General features: G+C 33.0%; 1 protein-coding gene across 1 annotated transcript; it reads left to right on the top strand.

Moving 5' to 3' along the window:
- Positions 1 to 1,336: 1,336 nt before the first annotated feature.
- On the top strand, positions 1,337 to 19,428 carry LOC107917326 (origin of replication complex subunit 6-like). Its single transcript, XM_041082259.1, has 10 exons — positions 1,337 to 1,390; positions 1,812 to 1,869; positions 12,342 to 12,390; positions 12,504 to 12,605; positions 12,836 to 12,947; positions 13,029 to 13,091; positions 16,691 to 16,778; positions 16,937 to 17,007; positions 17,478 to 17,564; positions 19,387 to 19,428. The coding sequence occupies exons 1-10, from the start codon at positions 1,337 to 1,339 to the stop codon at positions 19,426 to 19,428; spliced, it is 726 nt and encodes a 241-aa protein (XP_040938193.1).
- The last annotated feature ends 6,074 nt before the right edge of the window (positions 19,429 to 25,502 follow it).

Here is a 25,502-nt window from a genome sequence, read left to right as displayed (position 1 = left end):
TATTAAAAAGTATATACACAAAAAAATGCGCATGTAATATAATAGTTAAATATTGACATAATATATACATATTGGGAATAATGATATATATAAAAAAAAATCCTATTACGTAAATATACACCTATATATCAAATATATACATATATAATAGAACAGGTACTAAGATTAAGGACAATAAATAAGGATAAAAATGTATACATGAAGTAGTGTAAAAATATATGGTTAATAGAAACAAAAAATAGAAATAAAAAAATATACACGATAATACTATATAAATACATATATATATTTTAAAATGAATACATAATATCATTAGAATAACATAATAGGTATAGTAATAACTATAAGAATATATGAAAATAATACTATATAGAAGGTATATATATACCGGTATAATAAAATCAACCAATATTAATAATAAATATAATAGGGTGAAATAGATATAATAACATGTACATAATGCAATAAATGTATATACGTATGTGGTAAAATGTGAGAAAATGTACACGACATACATAAAAATAAGGTGTTTAAAATACATGCATAATATAGTATTTAAGATGTACACATAAGATAGTACAAAAATAATACTAACATGGTATTAAAATATATATAACATAGTATTTAGGAACATATATATGATATAAAAATATATACATGGAAGATTATAAGAAAATATAATTAATAATATTGAAAATATATGTATATAATATATATAACATAATATTAAAATACATATAATATATTAAAATATATATATAATATAATACATAAGTATATTACATACGCATACATATAGAAAAGATTATACACTAAGACATGTAATAAATACAATAAATATAATAAATATAAATATTATAATTAATACATAACAGAAAATGAAAACAAGTAAATTGAAAATAAAGCAGTAAACTAACAAAAGGACTAAATCGAACATAAAACATAATTTTGGGGTGAAATTAGAAATAAAATGGGGCACAGGGCCAAATTGTAACACGCACGTGACTTAGAGGGACCAAGAGCGCAATATTACTAGTTATCAAAACGCAGCGCATGCATGGGGACCAAATTGCAAAGCACAACAATTAATAGGGCCAATTTGTAAATAAATATAAACCTGATTTGAAACATAAAAAATGCGGAAGAACTGATTGCGCAAATAGCCCCTCCCTTAAAAGACATGTGGATCTTATCTGGAGCGGGTCGGGTCGACCCAACCCGGGGCCAAAACGACGTCGTTTTTCGTTTAATGGGGGGGACCAAAACGGTGCGTTTTGGTCCCTATAAAAGCCAAAAAAAAATTTAAATTTCATTTGAAACGGGGAAAGGATAAAAAATGGGGAGAGAAGAGGGAGAGGGGGAGGGAAGGGATTCCGGCCAAGGGGGGCCGGTCACCTGTCCGTCACCGACCTTCGCCGGCGCCGGCGCCGGGCACCATACACGGTGGCCGAAAAGGTAAATTTTTTATTTTTTTATTTTTTTAAAATATTTGTTTTATATTTTTATATGTTTTAGTATTATTTGTGATGGAAAAGAAAAAAAAAGAACGTAAGTCGATTCGAAAATAAAAAAATAGAAATCACCTTGGTTCTTTTTATTTCGATTTTTGGTTTCCTGATTCTCTGATGTTGGTGGTGTTTGAAAGACTGTCCTCTGTGTTAAGATTGTAGTATTTGTATATCAATTGTTTTTCAAAGAATTGAAAAGTTTCTCCTCCTCCTTTTTACAATATTTTGATTCGGGTTTTATAACCCCTTTTTTACATTTATTTTCTATTATTTCTGTCCTGTCTTCTTTTTGATTTCTTGCAGGTGCAGAGGGATGGTGGAGGTGACCCTAGAGTAGGTGGCAGAGGCAAGTGGCTGAAGGGTAGGTGGCTGGTGTCAGGGGTGGTTGCGGCGCTGAGGTGATTTAGGGTTTCAGTTCTTTAAAACCCTAAATCTAAAGTTGGGTCAGAGATTGGGCCTCTTAAGTTTGGGCTAGGGTTAGTTGGGTAGGTTTAATTGGGCTGAGGGTGTGTTTTGTAATGGGTATTGAATTCAATTTGTAGATGGGTTTAGAGTATTGTATTCGGACCTTGGTTTAATAGGCTGAATGGGTAGTTAGGTTAGTAGTATTTGGGTTTGGTTTGTAATGAATGACCCAAAATTGGCCTATAACATAATGATTGTTTGTTTTAAAGAATTTTTTATTATTTAAAGTTGCATGTTCTTATTTTGTTAATTGTTGTAGCATCCTATAATCTGATTTCGGCAACGGAGACGGAAGAGGGGTGTTACACTCTATATATTGGTCATGAACTCGATATTTTTTATTTAATGGAGTGACATTTTGTATCGACTCAACATTTGCCAACTTAGCAAATAATTCAATTGGTTCAACATTACTAGTCAAGCAATATAGTGTGATCATAGTATCCACATCATCATCCTCTACAAGTTGCATCTCTCTATATTTGCACGGATTTGATGAAACAGAAAATTTGTAGAATATTTTGGACAACCTCCTCCCATAATGTCAAGCAATTTTCGCACCAATCTTTTCTTTGATTTCATCAAGTTTGACTATCTTGTTAAACCTCATATTCCTATTAGATGATGTGATTCAAATATACAACCAACTTTTGTATGATAACTTACCCTATCGAAATAGATGTATAAGAAGAGTTTGTTATTCATCTTCTGCACTAAACTTGAAAAATAAATTAAAATGAATATATATTAGTTGCTATTAAAACAATTTATTACCATATTAATGTAACGCCCCCTTACTCGAGACCGTCGCCGGAGTCGAGCATGAGACATTACTAAACTTATTTTAGCATTTAAACAAATTCAAACAATTCTCGCAGTAAACTATCCATCTGCATCACAGTCGCTAAAAAAATCATATCTCGAGTTAAAAAACTTGAAATCCAATTCCGTAAATTTTCCCTGAAACTAGACTCATATATCTACTTACTAATTGTTTTCTAGAATTTTTGGTTGGGCAAATTAGTACAGTTTATTAGTTAAAGTCTCCCCTGTTTCAGGGTTTGGCTACTCTGACCCCTGTGCACTACAAATCAAATTTCTTCCTGTACAGAAATCCAATGACTATTCCGTTTATTTCACTTAAAAATAAACTCAATAATAAATCCATACATATAAAGTTTGAGTCCTAATTATTTTTACACAATTTATGGTGAATTTATAAATTAATAATAGGGAATCTAGAAATTGCTCTGACCCTGTTTCATCAAAACGTAAATATCTAATAAAATACAACTCTTTTACTTATTTTGTTTCTTCCACATGAAAATAGATTCATTAATCTTAAATTAAATATTTTAATCATCATCTAATTCTATTTCTACTATGTTTAGTGATTTTTCAAATTCACGTCACTGCTGCTGTATGACACTATTTTATAGCCAATTTCACCATTTTATGGTTTTCCATGAATTAGGTAATACATTAAGCATACATAACCCTAAATATAAATTTTGATTAGCCATTCCAATAGCTAATTATCAACAAGTATTTCCGCATCACTTATTCACCATATCATAAGATTATATACACAAAAGGATTATAACGCTATACATGCCATATTCCCAAAATATGCAAGCCACTATACCGAGATGGTCTGTTGATAGTGTGAGCGTGCCTCCGACTGTCCTGATCTCCAAGCCGGCTTGTCAAAACTACAAGGAATGGAAGAGAGGGAGTAAGCATAAATGCTTAGTAAGTTCACATGTAAATACCAAGTAACATAACCATGCAATAATACGAAGTCGACATTTGCATAATATCACCAAAGCATTCATATCATATTTCTCATTCATGATCTTACCATATTATTGTTATATTGAAGTCTCAACCTGAGGGTTAAGTACATACTTGTATAAATTATCCATTCAACAACACTTACCAACTAGTCACTTTCATCTCGAGAACTCCTCCATTTCACTAGAACTTTACCCGTTGAACACATCGGAATATAATTCGGATACACGAAATCAAGCTACCATAATCTCACCCATAATGAACTCGAAACGCAACTCAACGAGCTCGGGTGTTTGCATCCATAATAAACTCGGAACACAGCTCAACGAGTTTGGATGCTTGCATCCATAAGTGAACTCTAAACGCAACTCAACGAGTTCGGATGCCTCATAATTCTCATGAACTCGAAACGCAACTCAACGAGTTCGGATCTCAATTTCCTAGTGACATGTCACTTGTATCCTAATCTATTCCGAATGTTCAAATGGTATTTTCCTCGATCATACTCCTTTTCCATCTTCCACGAAATCGAAATCGATACTTCGATGATAGTTCATACTCATCAAGTAATTCACATAATTACATATTATTCAACAGTAACCACAAAACATAACATTTCATGATAATAAGCATCATATCATATAAACAACATTAAATTGCTTAAAACAACAATTATGTTACCTCATTTACTCATGAACTTACCTCGTATGCGAAAATAGTCATTTTTACCATTTTGTCCACAACTTGGTCTTTTGCCGATTTTAGCCCGAATTTCGATTTTCCTTGCCCTATCATTTCAAATATAGCCTAATTAAGACTCATATTATTAAAATCAACCCAAAATCATATTTTTAAAAAATTACAATTTTGCCCCTAAACTTTCACATATTTACACTTTTGCCTCAAATCTCGAAAATTAAACTTCATCCTATTTTCTTATGTTTTATGATATGTTGATCATTTTTCCCTTCTATAGCACTATCAAATTCTCACTCTAACATGTACTTAGTACTTTTGTAAACTAGAATACACATTTTGCAACTTTTATAATTTAGTCCTTTTGACTAAATTGAGTGCCCGAGCGTCAAAATTTTTGAACGATATTTTCACAAAATTATTCCGTAAAATCGTAAACCATAAAAATATAATAAAATAAAAATTTTCTTCATCGGATTTGTAGCCCCGAAACCACTGTTTCGACTAGGCCCAAAATCGAGATATTACAATTAAAGTAATAAAAAATTGTATATCAACTAATATAAATTGCATGTCATATTAGAAATTATTATCACCATATAGTAACATAACTATACATAATAGTAAAATAAAATGAAACAATAATCTTTTCAACTCAAACTTGATTTCTAAGATGAAAAAAATTATTCTTGATATTCAATATTGATATCTAATACCTGTAGGGACCCAAATTTAAGACTTTTGCAATTTTTTAGAACCTAAGATTTTCCCAGGTTAGTTTTAACAACTTAATTTTTTTTTCTCTCTTGGCCTGTTTCAAAAATCCCTGTAAAAATAAAATGTCGGTAATGAAAATATATTGCAAAGAAAAGAGAAATAAAAATAAAGAACATACAGATTTTTACGTAGAAACCTTTTAGGAAAAAACCACGGGCAGAGGAAAAGAAAATTCACTATGTTGAATTCAAATGATTACAAGAGGAGTAGCCTATGTCTATTTATAGGCTTGTAAAATCATATTCTAATAGGAGTGTAGTAAGATTGAAACACCTTATTCTAATCAATATCAAATAGATGGAGTTTAGGTTAAAAAAAATTATTCTAAAATAAAATAAAAGAAGTGTAGTTCTATATGGATTTTACCTTTATTTTATTTTACCACTATATTTTTTTAAAATAAGGATTCGGGTCACTCAATTCTAACAATCTCCACCTTGACACGAATTCTCAATGAACAAATTCTTCATCGCGAACTCTTAACGAATAAGTTCACCACCTCTTCCATAAAACACCTTAAGGGTTTAACTTCAATAATGAATACCAACCAAGTCTAAACAATGCTCAAACTTGGTTATAGGAAGTGACTTAGTTATCATATCTGTAGAATTTTCATGAGTACTAATTTTACTCACAACAATATCACCACTAGCAATAATATTATGAACAAAATAATATCGAACATCAATATATTTTGTTCTCTCATGAAACATTTGATCTTTTGTAAGGAAGATGGCACTTTGACTGTCACAAAATACTGTACAGATTTAAAGGTCTTCATTGAGTTCACTAAAGAGTCCCTTCAACCAAATGGCTTCTTTACAAGCCTCAATAATCGCCATGTACTCAGCTTCAATAGTAGACAAAGTGACTGTAGTTTACAAAGTGGCTTTCCAACTGATTGTACAACCTCCGATTGTAAAGACATAACCTATGAGAGATCTTCTTCTTTCAAGATCTCTAGCAAAATCAGCATCAACATACCCAATGACTTCATCTCTAATTCTTCCAAACTATAAACAAACATTAGTAGTATCTCGTAAGTATCTTAAAATCCACTGAACTGCTTCCCAATGTTCTTTACCGAGATTCACCATGTATCTGCTAACTCCACTAACTGCATATGATAAATTTGGACGTGAAAAAACCATAGCATACATGAGAGATCCCACTGCACTAGAGTATGGAACATGTGACATGTACTCAATCTCATCATCTAATTGTGGAGACAAAGCCGATGAAATTCTAAAATGGGTTGTTAAAGGAGTACTAATAGGCTTAGCACTCTGCATATTGAACTTAAAAAGAACTTTCTCAATGTACTGACTTAAGTACAATTTACTTGCTTTTCTATCTCTGAGAATATCCATACCAAGTATCTTCTTTACTGGTCTCAAATCTTTCATCTCAAATTCTTCACTTAGTTGGGCTTTAACCTTTCTTATTTCTCCTTTTATCTTTCACTGTTATCAACATGTCATCAACATAAAGGAGTAGATACAAAAAAGAACCATCACTATTTTTCTTAAAGTAAACACAACTGTCAAATCTACTTCTTTTGAAATCATGAGAAGTCATAAAGGAATCAAACCTTTTTGTATCACTGCCTTGGAGACTGTTTCAAACTGTAAAGGGACTTTTTCAGCAAGCAAACATAGCCCTCATTTTCTAACCCTCTGGTTGTTGCATATAAATATCCTCCTCAAGTTCTCCATGCAAAAATGCAGTTTTTACATCTAACTGCTCAAGCTCCAAATCATGCATGGCCGCAATACCAAGCAAAACTCGAATCAAACTATGCTTTACAATTGGAGAGAACACATCTGTGAAGTCTACTCCTGGAATTTGACTGTAACCCTTTACCTTACTTTATATCTAGGTTCTTCAACTCTTGGAGTTCCTCTTTTCTTTTTAAACACTCATTTACAATGAATAGCCATTTTATCTTTAGGAAGTTTCACAAGATCCCATGTTCTATTTTTGTGGAGTGATTCCATCTCCTCTTGCATAGCAAACATCCACTTTTCTGAGTCTTCACAGCTAATCGCCTCAGAATAATTAGATGGCTCTTGGTTTGCATCTATATCTTCAGCCAATTTAAAGCATAAGAAACTATATTAATCTCAACATATTTCTTTGGAGGTTTAATTTCTCTTCTAATTTTTTTTTGGGCGATAGAGTATTGTGGTAAAGAAGCAACTCTATTTTGAATTTTTGTACTAGCTTGAGGAGTCAACTCTGTTGTAGATTTTGGATTAATCTGATGCTCCACATGCTTTTGATTTTCTTTATTAGAAGAATCTTTAAGAGATAAGTTAGGTAGCATAACAGTTTCATAAAAAATAACATCTTTACTAATCACAACTTTTCTATTTTCAAGACACCATAACTTATACCCTTTTACACCAGTTTTATAACCAAGAAAAATACATTTAATGGATCTCGGTTCCAATTTTCCATTATCAACATGAGCATACGCAAGACACCCAAAGATTTTTAAATCAGAATAGTCAACAAGATTTTCAGACCATACCTCTTGTGGAGTCTTTTTCTCAATGGCAATAGCTGGAGATCTGTTAATCAAAAAATATGCAGTAGATGCTGCTTCAGCCCAAAATTACTTTTGTAAGTTGGCATTTGACAACACACATTAAACCTTCTCCATGATCATTCTGTTTATTTGTTCTGTAACATCGTTTTGCTGTAGAGTATAACGAACTGTCAAGTGTCTCACGATCCCTTCTGACTTGCATAATTATTAAACTCATCAAAACAGAACCCTAAGTCATTGTCTGTGCGAAGGTATTTTATTTGTTTTCCCTTCTATTTTTCAATTATAGTTTTCCAAGAATTAAATGTGGAAAACACATCGCTTTTCTGCTTCAGGAAGAACGCCTAAACTTTTCTGGAAAAATCATCAATAAAAGTTAGCATATAAATTAGCTCCACCTCTCGAAGGCACTTTGGATGGCCTCCATAGATCAAAATGAATATACTCTAACGTTCCCTTTATGTTATGGATTCCTCTGATGAATCGAACTCTCTTTTGCTTCCAAAAAATGCAGTGCTTACAGAACTTCAGTTTGCAAATTCCTTACCCATTAAAAAGTCCTCTTTTGCTCAAATCTGTCATGCCATTCTCACTCATACACCCTAGGCGCATATGCCAAAGTTTAGTAATACCATCATCTGATAAGGAAGAGGAAGCGACAGTTGCATCACTAGTAACAGTAGAACCCTGCAGAACATATAACTTGGCAGTATTTCTCTGTCCTTTTATCACAACAAGGGAACATTTGGAAATCTTCAAAACCCCACTTTCAGTTGTGTATTTGTACCCTTTTGAATCAAAAGTACTTAAAGAAATTAAATTTCTCTTCAATCCTGAAACATGTCATATGTTACTAAATGCTCTGACAACTCCATCAAACATCTTAACTTTAATTATTCCAACACCTGTAATTTTACGCGAAGCATTATTTCCCATCAAAATAACACCTTCAGAAACTATTTCGTAAGTTGTAAACCAATCCAGATTGGGACTCATGTGGAAGGTGCAACCCAATCAAGGATCCACTCATTACTCACTTTAGAATTGTTAATAGAAACGACTAGAAATTCACCATCGATGTAGTCTTCTACAACATCAGCTTAATCAGAATTTTCTAGTTGTTTTCTTTTTTTATTCGCAACCTCCCTTTTGATCTTGTTCTGTAGCTTATAGCACTCAGATTTAATATGCCCTTTCTTCTTGCAGAAGTTATAAGTTTTACCGCTGTTTGAAGACTTTGATCTACCATTAGATTTATCGTGAGGATTCTGTTCCTGTGTCCTTCCATGATCATCATCACCATTCTGATCGATCTTGTCTCTCACGAACAATGAGACCCTCACTCTAAGAGTCGGTTTTAACCAAAAGATGTTTCATATTATCATACGAGGTCAAAGAATCATAAACTTCATCAACTGTGAGAGACTCGCAGCTATATAGAATCGTGTCTCTAAAAATTGAACAAGACGAGGGCAACAAACAAAATATAATCAACCCTAGATCTTCCTTATCATATTGAACCTCTATGGCCTCCAAGTTTGAGAGAATTTCTTTAAAAACTATTAAGTGTTCATACACAGATGCACCTTCTTCCAAACGATGAGCATAAAGATGTTGCTTCATATGCAACTTGCTGGTTAGAGTTTTTGACATACATATTTATTTCAACCTCTTCCATAATCCATCGGTGGTCTTCTCCTTCATCAAGTCCTATAAATTTTCGTTAGACAAATGAAGATGTAACTGTGTTAACGCATTTCGATAATTGATCTTCTTCTCTTCCTCCGTCAATGTCGAAGGCATCTTATCTACCCCTAGTAGGGCTTCCTCTAAGTCTATCTGTATAAGAACTGCCTGCATCTTTATCTGCCACAACGCGAATCTGGTGTTACGATCCAGCAATAAAATTTCAAACTTCAAAGATGCCATTGCAGTGATTGAGATGAACAACCCGGAAGCGCTGATACCAATTTGTAAAAATAGAACATCGGTAATAACAATATATCACAAATAAAAGAGAAATAAAAATAAAGAACATACTTATTTTTAGGCAGAAATCCTTTTAGGAAAAAATCACGGTCAGAGGAGAAGAAAATTCACTATGTCGAATTCGAATGATTACAAGAGGAATAGACTATGTCTATTTATAGGCTTGTAAAATCATATTCTAATAGGAGTGTAGTAATATTGAAACACCTTATTCTAATCAAATATCAAATAGATGGAGTTTAATAAGGTTTAAAAAATCTTATTCTAAAATAAAATAAAAGAAGTGTTGTTCTATATGGATTTTACTTTTGTTTTATTTTACCTCTATATTTTATTTAAATAAAGATTCGGGTCACTCAATTCTAGCAATCCCAAACAACTAAAGTTTTGTCTTTTTTTTGGATGGGAAGCAAGCATTAAATGCTAATTCAGTGTCGCCGACAAGGTGACACCATTCAAATTTTATTTGTTTGTTTCCTATATAAGCGTACAGGGAAGAGGGTTAGAAAGTGGTGTCATCACCCTATACAGTGACATCGACATTTTTATATCATATTATATAGTCAAGAAAGAAAATATAAGGGGAAATTAAAATTTTCAATGTCGCCAATTAGGGTGGAGACGCCAAATTAAAAAAATATTTTTTTAGCTAAAATCATTTAGTAATGATAGGTGTACTTTTTGGGGTGGTATTGCCTGACAACATGACAACGCTGTATTTTACTATTCAAAACATTCTATTCTTATAAATAATTTGCTTTCCACCGCATTTCATTTTTTTTTGTATTATTGATGTTAAAAAAGCCCATAGAGATAACCCATAAATAAATGAGCATATTAGTTTTAATATGACTAATTTAAAAATAAACTTACTAATAGTAGTGAGTAGAGTTGTATCTATAGGGATGGATAAAAATTTATTCTTCGTTGAAACAAAATAAAATGAAATAAAAAAGTGGTTTTGAAATTAAAACCAAAAGAAGTATTAAAAATAAAATTTAAGAAACTAATATAATGAAAATCTAGTAGAAAAAGCAAATTCTCAAGTTTGATTCATGTGTTCAATGATTGATGCAAAGATTACTTCAATATTCTTTAAAAAACTTCATAATTACCGCCATCACTCATAGCTACTTCAATATTCTTTAAAAAAATTCATAATTACCGCCATCACTCCTAGCAATTCATCTCTCATTACATTTTCGATAACTAAGAGGAAGCTTGTTAAATTTATTTCTCTTATTAACAAACAATCCTATAATGAAGTTCCTATTATTTAATTTATTAATAGCATTACAAATTAGAGAGGCTTAATTCTAACCAACAAATACACATAAACGGAGTTTATCTAGACTAGAGTACATACCCACATAAAAATGAATTGCATACTTTGACATACACAACCATACTATTCATCATAAGCATTATACTATAATTAAACAATTACATATTTAATAATTTTAATTATAAGACAAATATTCTAAACCATCGAGTATGGATCTTTCAACCTTAATGGATAAGAGTAAGGTTGCAACCCATTTAAAAATATTCCATCTCGCTTCAAATTTAACCAAGGGATAAAAATAACACTCCCAACATAAATAAATTCATATGTAGAATGAATCAATAATCATTTGTTGATTCGAACCGTAACAAACACATACAAGTCACAAATGCCAATTGAAACTCGTTGCATTTTAACTATCCCAATTTGATGTCCCAAGTGGTGTTTGAATATGGCATGTAACACCCAAAACATAGACAGTTAAAGTACTAGCAATCTTCCAATTTGACATTTTGGCTAAACATTTCAGCAAATTATTAGAAAGCAACTATCAACCAAAAAATGACCAACTCTTTAACTCATAGCATCGTTCTAAAACTTCCCCTTCCAACATGCATCAAATCAAATTATCAATTAGGGAGTTCGAATATAACATAAGAAAATATCTTCCGACAAAGATCAACATCATGATCGAATAAGCAACATCATCAATCATCATCAACAACTCATCACAGTCAAAACTTCTTCCCTATTTTGGGAAAAAAATGTCAAAGAGGTTCATCCTATTACAAAAAAAAAGAACACCTCCCCTAAGAGAATGCATCACCTATTACAAAAAAAAATCCATATACTAATAAAAGCCTATATTGATCGACAAAATCCATCAATGTAGGCTTGTCTTACTGATGGAACAAATAAATCGTCAGTATTAGGCTAAACTATATTGATGGACATGTAGTCAGTCACAGTAGAATGAGATATATTGACGATTTTTTTAAAATCTTTGTGTAAAAATTATCTTTTTACTGGCGGATTATAGGTGCCTGTCGGTATAGATTCGATATAAATCAACTAGAAAGAAACTTAGGGTGTGTTTGTTTGGTTGTATTTTATTTTTCGGAAAATATTTTCCTCATTTTCCAGTGTTTGGTAGCCTGAAAACCTTTTCTATTTGGAAAACATTTGCTAATCACGCGTAAAATCCCTTACATTTTGGGAAAATGTCTTACCGTTTCAATTTCTGTAAGACATTTTCCCGTGCTTCTCCTTCATCCAGGTAAGGCCCCTTCTCTTGCTGCTGTTCAATTTCCGTTCTCTTGCTACTGGTATTTCATTTCCTTTTTCCCTCTCTTTCTCTCTTTCTCATGCAATCTCTCTCTCTCTTTCGCAGGCATTTTCCTCTTCCTGTTATTATTTTATACTCAGATTTTCACTAACTTGGGAAAAAATGGTGCTTCAGAACAAAGCTGGATATTAGGGAATTGGGGATTCAATTTGGATGTGTTAGGCTCATACCTTTTGTGAAGAAGGGCTTATCTCTGTAAGATCCTTTTGCATTTCATATATTATTTTTGTTTATCTGATTACGTTTCCATATCATTTATGTGTTTGGAAAATGCCTGAATGGGTAAGTCCCAATAGATGATCTTTAATTGCTAGGATTGTTATAATCGATGACTCTTCATTTGATATTTAGATGTTATGTTATCTTATGCTTTTCCTTTACCATCCTTTGAATTGTTTGAGTTACTTAATTTATGTTTATGTCAGTTACAAGGATCGATTTTTGGCATCACTGCCTTCTTCCAGGCAGGCTAGTGCAGACTTCACCAGGTCAGTGTTTACTGCTGTGGCATTTTACTTATGCGCTAAAAAACACAAGGTAATGTGCACTTAATTCATCCTATTAAATGTTTTTATTCCTCTATTTGCCTGTTTTTGACAAAAATTATCTACTTCACAGCTTAAGATTGACAAGGTTAGGTTGATTGAAGTTTGTAGCACCTCTAAATCTGAGTTTTCTTGTGTAAGTAACATGTTGTTTTATTTTACTTCCCTAAATGTAACGACCCAAATTTCAGTGATATCGGAACAGTGATTTGAGATCACTAAATCCGACAAGTATGTTTGAAAATTTAATAAATTAATAATTATGAGTTAAGTGTGAATTTAGAAGAATTTTGAATTAGTGAATTTTGTGTTAAAAAAGAGAGAGAGAGAAAAGAATTTAATAAGTAAATTGGGTCTAAAACGAGGTATCAAGACCTCGAATGCTTAATTCGAGCCATAAATATTTTTAAAATATTTATGGAGTGTAAATAAGTTAGTATTAAAGTTTCGTTAGAAAATTTTAACGTTTGGATAGTCAATTAATTAAAAATGACTAAATTGAAAAAGGTACAAAACATGATAAAATGATTAAATAGCTCAAGTGTTAAATGAGGGAGGACTTAAAAGGAAAATTAGCCAAAAGGGAATGGATGAGGCGGCATAAGCAAGAAAAAAAATCTGGAATCAGGTGAGCTAAGGGTAAAATGGTAAATTTTACAAAATTAAACAAATAAATTGAAATTGAAAGAGATTTCTAGGCCATTCTTCTCATAATTTCGGCCAGACAGCCATGGGAGAGAGCTTTTAAGTTGGTTTTGCACAATTTCACTGCATGTGAGTCTATTTCTTGCCCTTTTCTTATATTTTTTGTATTTTTAAGACTTTTGCAATTAGGTCCAATCATCTAATTCATTAGTTTTTGATTTGGTGGGTGAAATTGGAAGTTACCCTGGATGAGTAAGGGTAGTATATGATGAATTATTATGAAATTTAAGTTCTAATTTCATATTAAGGTTGTTTTATTAAGTCATTTTGATAGAAAATGGTATTTAGGACCTAATTGTGAAAAAGTTGTGAATTAGATGTTGGTGTTGAAATTCAGAATATCAAAGGTTGTGAATTAGTTTATAATGATAAAATAAAAGTGTTAATTGAGAAAAAAAATTAGTTCAATTGATGGGTGAATTGAGCAGGAGCTAAATTGTAAAAATTGTAAATTTTGGGGTAAAAGTGCAATTTTGAAATTTGAACAGCATAAATTGTGAAGTGAAATAGAAATCAAATAAATGCTAATGAGTAGAAATAATTTATATTATAGATCAAGAGAAACGAGATTCAAGTCGTGATCGAGGGAAAAATAAAGTTTACGAGGAATAAGCTCGATTGCTAATATTTTATATCGAGGTAAGTTCATATGATTTTTAATAATGCAATGTGTAGTTTAATGTTTTGAAATGAAAATTTCATGAATGATATAGTATATTATTGCATATAAAATGTCATTAAACTGTGATAATTGTAAAATGATATTTGAATAAAAGTACAAATTAAATGGAACAACGGACTTGAGTACTTTCATTCAGTGGCTAAGACGAATTGACGGAAAAGACCATGGTTGGACCATGACAGCATGTGAAATGTGATTTCCGTATAAGACCATAGCTGGGCTATGGCTTCGGACAAATGTGATATGTGCTTCCGTATAAGACCATATCCGGGATATGGCATCGGTGTGATATGTGCTACTGTATAAGACCATATTTGGGATATGACATCAGTGTGATATGTGATCCGTGTAAGACCATGGCTGGGTTATGGCCTCGGTATGTGATATGTGACTATGTGCAAGACCATAGTTTTACTATGGCATTGTGATAATGAGGTACTCAATTCCGTAATCGTTCCCTAATTTGATTATGAACGAAAATGTAAAATGGCCCGAAAAGATTAAGAATTGGTGAATACTATGAAAATGACACGATTTGGAATAAGTTCTTGATACTTGATGACATTGAGATTATGGATCTATGCTTATGAAGCATAATTATGTGTTCTTACCATGAAGGATGAAATGATATTGTATGGATTTAGTGAATAATAGTGGTGAATGAATAAATATAGCCTTGGCAGTTTTGGGTTACTGCAGTAGTGTAACTTTTGAAATTCACCATAAATTGTGGAAATTGAGTTAAGGGCTGAATAAAAATATGAGATTAAAGCCTGATGAGTCTAGTTTCATATAGAGGAAAAGGTGCATGCAATTGGATTTTATGTTATAAGATATTTAAATTGTTGTGAGACAGAGTTTGAATGACTTCGAGATCCCCTATTCTAATTTTATAAAATCATTAGAAATTGTAAAAAAATAATTATGAGTTTTAATTTATATATTTAAAATCCTTATCGAGTCTATTTTCAAGAGGGATAGACGGGAACATCATCCAAGTCTCGAATTATGAGATAAATAATTTTTAGTGAAGAGAGATCAGAACTGTTGGATAGCGAAACAGGGGAAACTTTAATGAATAAACTGTACTAAATGGCTAAACCAAAAATTCTGAAAATTTTATGGGAGAAAGGTATATGAATCTAGTTTCAATTAAAATTAACGGAACTTAATTTGGAGTTTCGTAGCTCCAAAAATCAATTATTTAGTAAATGTATCTCGATAAAATAGTTTAAGCTGAGTATGTATAATTGTACAATTGTGGTGTTTTATCTTAAAAGCATGTTGGTAATTGCTTATTAATTTCATATGGACTTACTAAGCATTTATGCTTACTCCCTCCTTTTCATTCCTTGTAGTTTTAACAAGCCAGCTCGGAAATCGGGAACGGTCGGAGGCCCACTCACTCTATCCGTATACCATTTTGGCATAATGGCTTGTATATTTTGAGTATGGCATGTATAGCATTATAACCATTTTGTATATATGGTCTTATGATATGGATAATGAGTGGTATGGAAATGCTTGGTAATGATTAGCCATTGGAATGGCTAATCATGATCATATTTGGTGTTATGTATGCTAAATTGCTAGCTAATCCATGGAAACCATGAAATAAGCAAAATTTACCATAAAATAGATTCAGACAGCAGCAGTGACGTGAGTTTGAAAAATCATTAAAAATAGTAGAGATACAATTATATGATGAATAAAATATGGAATTGAATAATTATGAGTCTATTTTCATATGGATGGAACAAAACAGGTATATGAGTTATATTTTATGAGAAGTTTAAATTTTTGTGAAACAGGGACAGAGCGATTTCTGGATCCCCTGTTCTGACTTTGGAAATTCACCATAAATTGTAAAAAGATAATTAGAAGTCATGCTTTATATGTACAGATTCCTTATTGAGTCTAGTTTTATTAGAAACAAACGACATAGTCATTTAAACTCTGTACAGGGAGATATCTGATTCGTAATACACAGAGGTCAGAGCAGTCAAACCCTAAAACAGGGGAGACTTTAACTAATAAACTGTACTAATTGGCCTAACCAAAAAATTCTAGAAAAAAATTAGTAGATATATATATGAGTCTAGTTTAAGGAAAAATTTACAAAATTTGATTTCGAGTTTCGGAACTCGAGATATGAATTTTTAAGCAACTATGACGCAGTTGGACAACTTGTCCGAATTTGTTTAAGTGCTCAAATAAGTTTAGTAATGCCTCGTGCTCGACTCCGGCAACGGTCTCGGGTAAGGGGGCGTTACACTAAATGTAATCCTTTTAATGTTAACTTATAAATGTTTAATGCGCTGAACATTTGCTTGGAACTTTCAATGCAGGTCTCCACCTCCATGAAAGATCTGTGTCATGATGTTTTTGGGATCTCAAGTGAGAAAAAAGATCCCAATGAAGTGAAAGGAAACCTAGGTAGGTGTTCATTTGGACATACCCTAGAATTGGCTGTATATAACCATGTGTATGTAAGCATTTGATGGTATCATTTGCAGTATAATTTTAGTACCATATATTGGCTTTCAATACTAAGGAATTTATTTTCTCTAAACTTTGTTTTGATGTGTCTGCAGAACTGCTAGACGTGTTACCTGAAAAAAGAAAATTTGATGATGGTGGTTATTTATCTGATGAAGGACCAGAGGTAACACTGCATCATCTGTAATATTAGTTTAGTAAATGTCGGATGAAGTAGGATTCATTGTTTTCTATATATGAATCCTTGTGCTTTGGCTTTTGTAACAATTTCTGCAACATAATCTGTCTATTTAATTGGTTGTACTGAATAAGTGCTTGGAATAATTGTATGAAATTATTGTTTCATGATCTGAATCAATGATGAGGCTTCTATTATATCATTCAAGAGATTAAAATCTTTAATGTCTAAGCTCTGCATGGGTTTTTCATTGGTCTTGCAATAGCCTTTCTTGGTGATTCTAAGTCTTTGATGCTTAGTAAGGCAGGTAGTTATAATTTCTAAGAGAATTTGAACCATTTGAGATTTAATCTCAGCACTAAAAGCTACCAGAAGTTTGTGATATTGTTCTTGAAAACAACATTTGTTTATTTTCTTGTGCATCAAAATATTGTAGGGCTAACCTGAACCTCTTGCAGCTTTCAAGTTACAAGCGAGCAAAGAAAATGGAGAAAGCTGGTTATGAAGAGTGGAAATCATCTGTTCTATCATCTAACCAAAAAAGCACAAAAATTTTCTTAAGGTTGAAGATATTAATACTTTTATGTGGTGTAATGCACTTGGACAATGTTGTTATTATGTGGTGTACTACTAATTATGCATTTGGATAATATTATTAATTTCTAGTATTAATTGTGGTTTGGAAGCTAATTTATAATTATTCAATCCTTGTTTTTTATTTTTTAACACAACTACAAATAATTTATTTGACTTTGGTTGTTTTCAATTTATGAAGGTTAATATTGTAGCTTAATAATTGAGTATTATTATATATTTAATTTAATTTATTTATTTATAAATAAATCATTGCAATATATGTAAAAACAATTTAAAATATAAAAATTTATTAATATGTATATAAATTTATTAATATATGTAAAAGCAACTTTTACGGAAAATATTTTCAGGAAATCTGCCAAACAACAGAAAATATTTTACACAGCTTCATCCAAATACCAGAAAATATTTTCAGTAAATCATTTTCCAGAAATCATTTTCTGGAAAACATTTTACTGGCAAACAAACAGACCCTTACCTTTTCTTCTCCTTAGTAATTGTAGTTTTTTTATATAAGTTTTTTGAAAAAATTAATTTATCATGTAGATTTTCCCCCATTTTATTCATGTCTTTTTTCACTCATATTTTCTGTTTTCACGTATTTTTCCTAATTTCTTTTGATGTCTATTTTTTTCACTCATCGAATTCTCTTTCTCAAGTCCCATTTTACATCGTTCTTTCATCTTTTTTATTTAATTTTGCCTTTCACGCTATTGCTCACTTCCTCATCAGTCTCCTTTTTAAAGCCTTAATCTATTTCAACTCAAACTTGATACGAGTACGGGCTCAATTTTGAGTTTGGCTTTAACTTTTTATAAATCTCATTTGACAAACTCAAAAGATTTCATCATTTGAGACTCAATTTCGAATGGGATCTAGACATCTTTAAAATTGAGAAAGATTATCAAGATTTTAAATTTTGAGTTTAAAAAAGTCAAGAAAATAAGTTTTAGTTTGAAATAGACAGATTAATTTTATTTTTATATCATCCCTAATTATCTTAACATTGTAAATCTTATATACTTTAGTTTACGTTCAAATTTTAACTCATATTGTTTAATTTTTTAATCAATGCATACATTTATTTTTGAACAATATTACGAAACAAATTAGATTTACGTTCAAAATTCCGAGTAATTTTAGGTTTAAAATTCATAATTATTTGTTAAAATTATAATATAATATTTTAAAATTTCTAACTTCTTTTACGTTTAAAACTCAAAAATCTCAAATAATATAAAATATTTTTTTATCATAATTATCTATTAAAATCATAATATGATATATTATGAAACGAGTACATACTTGCATAGCAAGAATTGCTGATGTAAACATTGACGTGGATATCTTATATAATTGACAAATAAATATGATATTATACTACAAGGAAATAGGTACAATATAAAATAATTATATGCCTATTTCGTCTAAATGATAATAATATAAAATTTTAAAATAAAAAAATCCAAGAAATCTTAAATTTTAAAAAATCGTCTTAAATTAAATTAAGAAAAATGCATGAAATTACAGAGCATATCTAAGAGATATCTTTTTTGAAAAGCAAATATATATTGAAATTTAAGCCAACATATGCTAAAGAATTTTTATTTAAGTAAATAAAATTATTAGTCATTAAAAATTAAAATTTTACTAAAGATATTTTGTTATCTAATATTTAAATAATTAAGTTTCAAATTTTAAAATAATTTTCAACTTTGTTTTCAAATAATTAAAACTATTCATTATGATATTTTCATTAAACTACCCTTGAAAGCAAAAATAAATAGTAGAAAATGCTTGAGAAATAAATAAAACAAAATGAAAGAAACTAGAGGCACATGGAATGGAATTGCGTATTAAAATTTTAATATAATTGAATTAGTGGGGTAGGAAAACTAGTTTGTATAAAACCTACCCCTCCAACAAGTTGCAGCCCAAAAAAAGATGGACTAGAGTGAAGACCTAAACCCCCTATGGGATACTTTTAATACATCAATTTTAACCTTAAATGATCTAGCTTTGTTTTTTTTCTTTTTTTTTATTAGACAATTAGAGGATTAGTACATACGTATAAAGTAAAAAATATATCCACACCACATATTATATTTTAAACAAATCTTACTTAAATAAAAAATTTTCAATTATTCTTTCAAGACTCGAACCCGAGTCGATTTTCTGATTCAACATCCCTTTGGTACATGCTACCATAAGGTTGAAACTTGGCTTTTAAGAATTGTCGTTTATTTTGGACAGGGAAAAGAAAAATCAAACAACCACCAACACTGGCAGACGCTCGACTCTATAGATTAGCTATCGGAAATCGGACGTCAATCGCGCAACTCTTGCGAGAAAGCACTGTCCCCACCTAAGCTTCTTTGTTTTCGTCTAAGCACCCCCTGTTGTTCCAATAGGGTCGGAAGCGTGTAAATTATTGTACTAAAAAATCACACAAAGTTCAATCCCAGGGAAGAGAGGTGGATCACATGGATCTCTTAAATACCAAGTCTTTCCTTAGACAGAATATCCCTTCTATAGTAATTTAATAACACAATTAAATACTACTATTATACCCTCAAATATTGAAAGAAAAATAGGACAAGAAAGAACACAAGAGATTTAACGAGGTTCGGTAAATTATACCTACGTCCTCGGGCACTAACACCAGATGATAACTTTACTATCTCCAAAGTATTACAAACAAATAGAATTCCTTAAGAATTCTCAAATGGGAGAAGAGAGAAAACTAAGAGAGAAAGATTGGTTGGGATGAATTGAAATGAGAAATGAGAAGGCCTATTTATAGTTGAGGTTTAAGGACCAAACAATAAATAGCCTATTATCTCAAGGACCAAAAAAAAATTATCCCATGCCACTTTTTCAAAGTCAACTTTAAGGTGCTAAACTTGCACCACTTTGTATTGTTTGCCATTAATGTTGTCTCCCATTAATGTTAACAATCTCCACCTTGAAGATTTGATTAGGATAATCACATCTTCACACACTTCCTTCAACTCCCCAAATTCGATAAAGCTATCTTTTGTAGTGCCTACAAATGCACTCTCGAGCGCCATACACCTGAAGGTGCTCAAATTCTCAGGATGTTAATCAAGTTCAAACAATGATTAAACTTGATTGTTGTTACCACCTTGGTCATCATATCTGCGGGATTATCTGCTGTTGGAATCTTCTGAAGTAGAATTTTTCCTTTTTCAAAGACTTCCCGCACAAAGTGATATCTTACGTCGATATGTTTGGTTCTTCAATGATAGACTTGATTTTTCGCTAAATGAATAGCGCTCTGACTGTCACAATATAAACTTATGTGACTTTGAACAACTCCTAAGTCTTTCAACAATCCATTAAGCCCAATAGCCTCCTTAACAGCTTCTGTAACTGCCATATATTCTGCCTCTGTAGTAGACACAGCTACTGTAGACTGTAAGGTAGACTTTCAACTCACTGGGGCTTTCGTAAGAGTAAACAGATACCCCGTAGTTGAACGACGTTTATCTAAATCACCAGCAAAGTCGGAATGAACATATCCAACTACAAACTGACCAAGTGCTTCATCCTGTTCAAAAATTAAACCAACATCTACGGTTTTTCGAAGATACCGTAGAATCCATTTCACAGCTTGGCAATGTCCTTTTCCAGGATCATGCATATACCTGCTCACAACTCCAACAACTTGTGAAATGTCAGGCCGCGTACACACCATCGCATACATCAAACTCCCAACTGCATTAGCATATGGGACTTTTGCCATATATTCTCTTTCTTCTTCAGTTTTTGGAGATAATTGAGCACTAAGTTTCAAATGAGAAGCAAGTGGGGTACTTACATGTTTTGTGTTTTCATTTACACCAAAACATTGTAATACCTTTTTCAGATATTGCTTCTGATTCAAACAAAGCTTGCCTCTCTGTCTATCTCTACTTATCTCCATGCCGAGAATCTTCTTGGCCTCACCTAGATCTTTCATCTCGAACTCTTAATTCAACTGAGCCTTCAGCTTATCTATCTCTTTTTGGCTCTTCGAAGCGATTAACATATCATCAACATACAAGAGTAGATAAATGAAAGATCCGTCATGCAGCTTCTGCAAATACACACAATTGTCATATTTGCTTCTTGTGTACTTCTGCCTTCTCATAAAGCTATCAAATCGCTTGTACCACTGCCTCGGGGATTGCTTCAATCCATATAGCGATTTGTTCAGCTTACAAACCCAATTTCTACCACCAGCATCTGTGTATCCTTCGGGCTGAGTCATATAGATCTCCTCTTCTAACTCACCATGCAAGAAAGCCGTCTTAACATCAAGTTGAGCTAGCTCCAAATTCAACTGTGCTACCAAGGCCAACAAAATTCTAATGGAGGAATGCTTCACAACAGGGGAAAATACATCATTATAGTCAATTCCCTCCTTCTGAGCGTAGCCTTTAGCTACCAATCTTGCCTTGTAGCGAATATCCTTCTTGCTAGGAGATCCATCTTTCTTTGCGAATACCCACTTGCATCCGATTGCCCTTTTACCTTTCGGTAATTGCGCCAACTTCCAAGTATTGTTCTTCCGGAGAGACTGCATTTCTTCATCCATGGCGCTTTTCCATTTATCACTTTCTAAGCTTTGCATTGCTTCTTGATAAGTGATAGGAATATCATCAACAACGGGAAGGGCGTAGGCCACCATATCAGTAAATCGAGCAGGTTTACGAATTTCTCTCCGTGGCCTTGCAACTGCAACTGGTTCTGGTGTACTTAGTGGTTCTTGGGTCAGAACCTCTTTAACCTCTAATTCATCCATTGTGGCTGGAGAATTAGACTTATTAACTGGGCAAATCCCCATCTGCTCAAACTCCACCTGTTTTGGAGTACACTCCACCTGCTGTGGAGTATTGCTCGTCTGAATATCTTTATCTGCTACCTTTTTCAATGTGGCAGATTCATCAAAGGTAACATCTCTGCTACAGATCATTTTCTTTGTGCTTAAGCACCAAAGACGAAATCCCTTCACTCCAGAAGTGATTCCCATAAAGAGAGCTTTCTTTGCCCTCGGATCTAACTTTGACTCCTTCACATGGTAATATGCAGTGGTTCCAAACACATGTAAGGAATCATAATCTGTAGCCGATTTTCCAGACCATACCTCCATAGGAGTTTTTCTTTCTAATGCAGATGATGGCAAACGATTAACAAGATGGCCAGCGTATGTCACAGCCTCAGCCCAAAATTGCTTGCCCAACCCAGCATTGGACAACATACATCAAACTTTCTCCAGCAATGTTCGATTCATACGCTCTGCCAATCCATTCTGCTGTGGTGTATCCCTAACTGTGAAGTGTCGAACAATACCATACTCTTGGCACACATCGAAGAACGGATCACTTTTATATTCCCCTCCATTGTCCGTCCTAAGCCGCTTGATTTTCTTGCCAGTCTGGTTTTCGATCATAGTTTTCCACTTAAGAAAAACTCTAAGCACTTCATCCTTAGTTCTCATGGTATACACCCAAACTCTTCTGGAAAAGTCATCAACAAAAGTAACAAAGTAGTGTTTTCCTCCCAATGAAGGTGTCTTGGAAGGCCCCCACACATCTGAGTGAACATATTCCAAAATACCTTTTGTATTATCGATAGCAGTACCGAATTTCACTCTCTTTTGCTTTCCCAGAACACAATGCTCGCAAAATTTTAATTTGTAAGCCTTTGCACCTTTCAACAATCCTTGCTTTGCCAAAATTTGCAAGGATTTTTCGCTGGCATGTCCCAACTTCATATGCCACAACTGCATTGAGTCCAATTCTTTGTTGCCGGAAGCTGCAGCGACTGCTCCAATAACTGTACTACCTTGGTAGTAATACAAGTTATTTTTCCTGATGCCCTTCAATATCACAAGTGCGCCAGATGTCACTTTCAAAATCCCATCTATCATAGTAACAACTGAACCATTGGATTCCAAGGCTCCCAATGAGATGAGATTTTTCTTCGAACTGGGCACGTACCGAACATCAGTCAGAACTCTGGTTGATCCATCTTGATTCTTTAATTGGATTGAACCTATCCCAACAGTTCTACAGGCATTGTCATTGCCCATATAAACAACTCCTCCATTTAGTTCTACTAAATCAGAGAACCACTCCCGGTTAGGGGACATATGATAGGTACAACCCGAATCCAATATCCACTCATCTGAATGGAACGACGATGATGATGCAACCAGTGATAGTTCAGAGTCACTAGTATCATGCTTTGCAACACAAGCATCTACAGAGCTTTTCCCTTATTCTTCAGCTTTGGACAATTTTTCTTCCAGTGGCCTTTCTCATGACAAAAAGCACATTCATCTGTCCCGAGTCTGGACTTTGACTTTGATCTCCCCTTTTGAGTTTTCTTCTGAGTGTATGAACGACCTCGGACTACTAAAGCTTCTATATCTCTGATTGAGTTTTTCTGTTTGTCCTTCTTTCTCTGTTCATAACTGTATAAGGCCGCACAGACTTCGCTCAGAGATATATCACTCCTGCCATGAAGTAGAGTAGTTTCTAGGAACTCAAACTCCTCAGGAAGTGACCCCAACAGCATCAAAGCCAAATCTTCATCTTTGAATGTCTCATCCATATTCAGCAAATCAGTGACTAACTGATTAAATTTGGTGATGTGATCATTCATTGTGGTACTTGGGACGTATGTGAAGCGAAACAGTCTTTTCTTCAAGTGGAGCTTATTTTGACTGTTTTTTTTCAAAAAATTTTCTTCAAGTGCCACCCACAACTTATTTGCAGAAGTCTCCTTTGAAAAAGCATACCTCTGCTCTCGAGAAAGGCATGATCGAATTGTGCCACATGCCAACCGATTGATCGCCTTCCAATCTTTCTCCTGTACATCATCTGGTTTCTCTTCATCAATGGCAATGTCTAGACCCTACTGAAAAAGGGCATCTAGAACCTCACTTTGCCACATACCAAAATGGCCCGTGCCATCAAAGATCTCCACGGCCAATCTTGCATTTGCAATTGTCGGTCTTGTCCACATGGACGATGTTGAAGCTCCTACACCGACCGTTTTCTCCATAATCTTTCAATATACCTAAGGAAATCTTTTCTGATGTGGAAGATCAGTTTAAACTGCAACCACAGAGCATACTACGATTAACCTTCGGCTCTTGATACCACTTGTTGTTCCAATAGGGTCGGAAGCGTGTAAATTATTGTACTAAAAAATCACACAAAGTTCAATTCCCAGGGAAGAGAGGTGGATCACATGGATCTCTTAAATACCAAGTCTTTCCTTAGACAGAATATCCCTTCTATAGTAATTTAATAGCACAATTAAATACTACTATTATACCCTCAAATATTGAAAGAAAAATAGGACAAAAAAGAACACAAGAGATTTAACGAGGTTCGGTAAATTATACCTACGTCCTCGGGCACTAACACCAGATGATAACTTTACTATCTCCAAAGTATTACAAACAAATAGAATTCCTTAAGAATTCTCAAATGGGAGAAGAGAGAAAACTAAGAGAGAAAGATTGGTTGGGATGAATTGAAATGAGAAATGAGAAGGCCTATTTATAGTTGAGGTTTAAGGACCAAACAATAAATAGCCCATTATCTCAAGGACCAAAAAAAAAATTATCCCATGCCACTTTTTCAAAGTCAACTTTAGGGTGCTAAACTTGCACCACTTTGTATTGTTTGCCATTAATGTTGTCTCCCATTAATGTTAACACCCCCAGCCCTACTTTAACTTCCGCGTAGTTTTGTGGAAAGATCGTCCTTGTAGGAAGGATCATACAATTGCTGTCTATATAGAGACAAAGAAAGCACGCTTTTATTCTAGAACTACTAAGAATTGGGTCTTACAACACTACTGTCAAT

The sequence above is a fragment of the Gossypium hirsutum genome, chromosome A01 (genome assembly GCF_007990345.1).
Source record: "Gossypium hirsutum isolate 1008001.06 chromosome A01, Gossypium_hirsutum_v2.1, whole genome shotgun sequence".
Classification (NCBI taxonomy): Eukaryota; Viridiplantae; Streptophyta; class Magnoliopsida; order Malvales; family Malvaceae; genus Gossypium; species Gossypium hirsutum.
The sequence above is the reverse complement of the archived record's forward strand: the minus strand, read 5'-3'. Positions and strand labels throughout refer to the sequence as shown.

Bases quoted from the DNA above. Each gene is read 5' to 3' on its own strand.
- LOC107917326 (XM_041082259.1), top strand. From the start codon at position 1,337: ATGGGGAGAGAAGAGGGAGAGGGGGAGGGAAGGGATTCCGGCCAAGGG. The intron at 12,391-12,503 runs GTATTTCATTTC...TTTTCACTAACT, and splicing joins TTTCCGTTCTCTTGCTACTG to TGGGAAAAAATGGTGCTTCA. The intron at 13,092-16,690 runs GTAAGTAACATG...CTTTCAATGCAG, and splicing joins CTAAATCTGAGTTTTCTTGT to GTCTCCACCTCCATGAAAGA.